General features: G+C 41.6%; 1 protein-coding gene across 1 annotated transcript; it reads left to right on the top strand.

The window, feature by feature from the left end:
- Positions 1-262: 262 nt before the first annotated feature.
- Positions 263-1535, top strand: LOC144717114 (transcription factor TCP21-like). Its single transcript, XM_078592438.1, has 2 exons — positions 263-1073; positions 1256-1535. The coding sequence occupies exon 1, from the start codon at positions 392-394 to the stop codon at positions 1061-1063; it is 672 nt and encodes a 223-aa protein (XP_078448564.1). The 5' UTR covers positions 263-391; the 3' UTR covers positions 1064-1073; positions 1256-1535.
- Positions 1536-5242: the final 3707 nt, after the last annotated feature.

The following is a 5242-nucleotide window of genomic DNA, read 5'->3' as shown; positions in this document are numbered from 1 at the left end:
AGAGGAATCTCGAGTAAGTAAATCTAGCGTCCAATCTGGTAATTGAGCCGCGAATAAACCAATCGAAAAAGGGCAAAACCGGGAACCAGCGGGTCCAAATCCCGATTACGTACTTGGGGGGAAGCAAGCAGCGGGCTGACGTGATGCTGATCTCCAGACTGGCAGCGTGTCGCCACTGGCGGGTGGCCTTTGGGATATTATCCTCAATCCAAAGGGCTTTCATCTAATCAAAGTTTACCGCGACTTCATCTCGACGGGCCCCGCCGGGTCATGTGCCCCTTCTGGCGATCTGCTCCGGCTGCTCCCCCCCCTCAATGATTAGCTCTCCTCCTCTCTTCTCCTCTCTGCAAACCCCTTCTCCTCTCTCGGCTCTCCTCCTCCGAGCTCTTACATGGCGTTTCCGGACGACGGGCCAGGCGGCGCCGTCGTGGGCGTGGCGGAGCAGGGCCAGCAGCGGCAGTCGCAGGCGGCGGCGGTGAGGAAGGCGCCATCCAAGGACCGCCACAGCAAGGTGGACGGCCGCGGCCGTCGCATCCGTATGCCCATCATCTGCGCCGCGAGGGTCTTCCAGCTGACCCGCGAGCTGGGCCACAAGTCCGACGGGCAGACCATCGAGTGGCTGCTCCGCCAGGCGGAGCCCTCCATCATCGCCGCCACCGGCACCGGCACCACCCCGGCTCACTTCTCCACCGCCAGCCCCTCGAGCCGCGCTGCGCAGCCCAGCCAGCCCGCCCCCGCCATGGCCCATAGCTCCGCCGCCGAGGCCCAGATCCCCCAGGCCATGGCTCTGCCCTTCATCTTGGGGAAGCGGCTAAGGACGGAGGAGGAGCCCGAGAGCGGGGACAAGGACGGCGGAGGGATGGTCATGGGTCCGCCCGGCGGGTTCTGGGCTTTGCCCGCCAGGCCCGCCGAGTACGGCCACATGTGGAGCCTCGCCACGCCGGATATGGTCCAGCCCCAGCGCGCCGGGACCTACTTGCCCATGGGCCAAGGCCACCTTAACTTGCTGGCTTCTCTCTCCGGCGCTCCCGCCTGTGGCCGTAGAGACGAGGAGCAACGCTGACCCTCTTCAGGTAACCCCTTTACGTTGTCTCTCTCTCAATCTTCACGAATAGCTCTGTAATCGCTTGTTTCTTCGTCTTTCTCGTGTCCGTTGTCTAGAATTCGCCTACTTCTATTCGATTATCGGAGAGAGAAGAAGCGGAGGGGGCTTGGATTATCTAGATACTGATATTCTGAAGTGGGTGTTTTACAGCTAGGAGATGATTTCTGCTAAGGGAGAGTTCGTGGCTGGAACTGCTGGAAATCGCCGTCTTCTTCGAGGAGTCTGAGCGCTGGAGAAGGGATGATCTTAGGAATCGGTGACTCCGCCGGGGAGGTTGGAACTGTTCTCCGCGCGGCCCTCGAAATGGCCGGATTTTTCTCTCGGCGTTGTCTCCGTACCGCATCGGAGCCAACGCAGGGATTGTAAACGCCAGTTTCTACCCGTGGGGGTGATGGGACTATTGTGAATTTAATTGCTTGTGATTGTGCCATGGGAACCTCGTAATCTTCTCTCCCTGCCGTCCTCCTCCCGATATTTTACTGGGTTTTCAGAAAATCCGGCTATCGCTTTCAGGGTAGATTTATATTGCTTTGGTTTTTCAGCTTTTTGCCTATGTGTCGAGAGGCTTCTGATCGTGCGCGAGCCTCACAAAAAGATAAGGAGATGTTCCCCACTACCCACATGAATTTTTTTTTTTTTCTTGGTTCTGGACGCTTCTACACGATGAAAATGATGGCGCACTCTACTTGGATATTATTCTGCAGATAGATACGAGGTGATTCGTATGAGATTCCTCAAATCCTTTGACGAGGTGATTCGTAAAACCATGCGATTAAGGTTAATTTTTTTTTTTTTAAATATGGATTTAAAGTTATGTATGTCATATGGATGATGAGTAAAATTTATAAGTTGAAGGCATTTGAAAGATTGCCGGGAATAAAATCGACAGACGATTCGTCTGACTCCATGAAGGCTAGGAATCCGCCATCAACTGGTCGCATATGAAATCCAGGATTAGTTTCTATGTCTGTCCGATCTTTTCATTTTTTCCGTAATATTTGTCAAAAGAAATCAACATTCCATTATTTGAAGAAACCTCAACCATTGACGCTTCCAGTGGACAACATTGGTGAACAATTCCGCGCTTTTAAATAGAGAACAATCTTTTTCGCTCCTATGAAACAAACTTAAATGAGTACAGGATAAATCATCGACGAACTTCAACTACTAACGCAGATATAGGACAATGTGAAACAGGTTGGTTTTTACCTGGGCTCACATCGAAAGCTCCCTGGTTTGATGATTAAACAATGAAAGACGCATATCATATCTAATAATTTTTCGAATGTCAAACCTAAACTCGTTTAGAGACAATTTACGATGCGTTTTACTTAGCCACATCATTTTAGTGCAACTCCCTAGCTTGATGAGAAACTATTCGGCAGCGGGAATCTGGGAGAACTATTGAGAATGCAATCGCACTTTGGTGGAATTTATTATTTCTGTGCACTGTGTGTAGAAATTTTCTTGGCGTAATAATCAATTTGATAAGGCGCTCCACTTAGCCACATGATTCTAGCGCCGCACTTAGCCACACCATTTTAGAGCAACACCCTAATTTTATGACATACTATTCGGCAGGGGAAATCTGGGAGAACTGTAGAGAATTTAGCCCCTGTTTGGCATAAGTTATTATTTCAGTGCACCATGAACATAAATTTTCTTGGAATAATAATCAATTTGATAAGTCTTTTGGCTAAACATTGACGTCCACATCACCATGATGTTAAAACTCTCTGGAGTGCTACTTCAAGATACCTATAAGACATAATGGAGTCATTCTAGACCAAAAACTTTAAAATACTAACATCTTATACCATTTTTTGTATCCAAAAAAAATAATAGTTTCATCGCACGAAGGGTCCACGATACCACTTCAGCATATTAACTGGTTGGTGCATTATATTCAGAAGAAAGTTAATCATTACAAACTAGTCATTAAATTTCTATATGCACCATGCATCACGGGCCTAAAAAGGGATGTGGTCACCTATAAGCGAGGTTATAAAAGGTTTTTGAATCTTAATATCATAATAAATATCTAGATTAGCTGTTATAAAAATATTTTATGGCTATGTTGATATAATACCGTGATAGTGGATGGAAAAATGAGAAGTATATCTGCACAATGTTATTTTTCTTATTTTCCCTAATATGTAGTTTTGCCTATTTTCGATTTGGCCTAATCCCTAGCCATATACGTCTCTGTAAAATCAAACTTATGACAAATGCGCATAACTGATTACACTATTCATAAATATAAAAAAATAACCAAAGTGTGAGGCCATGCAATAATATTGGGCCTGCAGAGATGATAAGCCACTATCCTGATGATCTCATCAAGATAGTGGCAATGAATCACAAAAAAGCCACAGTTACAAATTAATGTACATCATAATGATAGAGACAGCATAGATTTCTTCTTGAATTTGATTAATCTATGTCAATATAATCCATTTATTTTATCTGATCATCACACCTCTAATGAATATCGGCATGACCATAAATATTTTATTATAAGAAAATTTACTAACATATGTATTAAGGTAAAATATGTATGATCATGACACTACGCATTAGAGATGTGATGATCTGACAAAATAAATGAAGTATATTGAAATCGATTAATCAAATTCAAGATGAAATCTTTTTATTTAATATTGTCTCTATCGTTATGATATAAATTCATTTCCAATTGTGTCTTTTCTTGGTGATTCCGTGCCACTATATTGATCAGACATCAGGATAGTGGCTTATCACTGTTGCAGGATCATACATATTTTATTAAAAGAAAATTTAGTAGCTTGTGTATTAAGATAAAAAAACGTGTAAAAATTGAAATCGATGTATATATGGTGACTTCAATGAAAATTTCAATTAAACAATAACCTTTTATTTCAATTTATGTATTAAATTAACACCCTAATTCCATTCATAGATGAACACAACATCCAATTTAAATAAAAAGACCAATTATAGTAATGATACCTCATGATATCCAATAGTTCATTTTCATGTACTCATTATGTCATACTATGAATTGACTTTATTGAAGCATTACCTATTAGCACTTATACAAGCTGAACATTGACTAATGAGGTCAAAATTCAACTAGCTAAATATACAAATATAATGGTAAGTAATATTATCATGAACTGACCATTATAAGTTGAATATTCAATTGGAATATTAAGATTCATATATAATAATAATGTTATGATAAAGTTAAAATGAAAAAAAAAATGATGATTCATAACCTAATAAAATGTTATGTGAACTCCTGTTGATGAATTAAACATGATGCTACACCTTTAAAGAAAGGATGGAATACCATGATTCATTGGAAGACCAAAGGCTACTCACAAATCATACTCAGATTTCATTTTGATGTCTAAGAGGGTTATTTAATTTAGTATAGGGAATGGAATGTTTATAATTGCCTCATTTTCTCATAATTCTCGAATAACTTCATTGATATGACAAGTTTAATGGTTTAATAATGATGATTAATCCGTACAGGCATTTTAGTAAATACTTTAATATGTATTTTGATGAATGTTCAACGTAATGTATGCCTTTATAGGGGTTGTGGTCAAGCACAATTGGCAATAAGTCAAGTAGTTGACTAGTTGCAAGTGAAATCCAAATGGTGACCTTAGTTATATTAAAAGGCTACTAAGTTATTTTGACCCATCAGTCTTTATAATGTATGCTACAAGGTTATATCTAAAATCATTACAAACTGACTTGGGACATTCCTTGATAGACTCATCTCTCTTGAGCAGTGTGGTTTTGTCAAGGGCTGACAGATCCATGATAATATTATGCTAGTTCACGAGTTAGCACAGTCATTGGGCACTCATAATGGGGGTTCAGATATCATCACCAAAACTTGATAGGGAGAAGGCTTTTGATAGAATATAATGGACTTTCCTTACTAAGTATTGTGATGCTTTGGTTTCACAGATGCATTCATCGATCTTGTTGATGCTTGTATTAGAGCAAATCATTTCTCTCAGTTGGTGGATAGAAACTCCACTCATTTGTTTACTACCACTTGCAGTCTATGGCAAGGTGACCCTATCTCACTCACTCTTTCCCTATAAAGAGGTGTTCAGCCAATCGCTCACATGGGAA

The sequence above is a fragment of the Wolffia australiana genome, chromosome 2, assembly GCF_029677425.1.
Source record: "Wolffia australiana isolate 7733 chromosome 2, ASM2967742v1".
Classification (NCBI taxonomy): Eukaryota; Viridiplantae; Streptophyta; class Magnoliopsida; order Alismatales; family Araceae; genus Wolffia; species Wolffia australiana.
The sequence above is the reverse complement of the archived record's forward strand: the minus strand, read 5'-3'. Positions and strand labels throughout refer to the sequence as shown.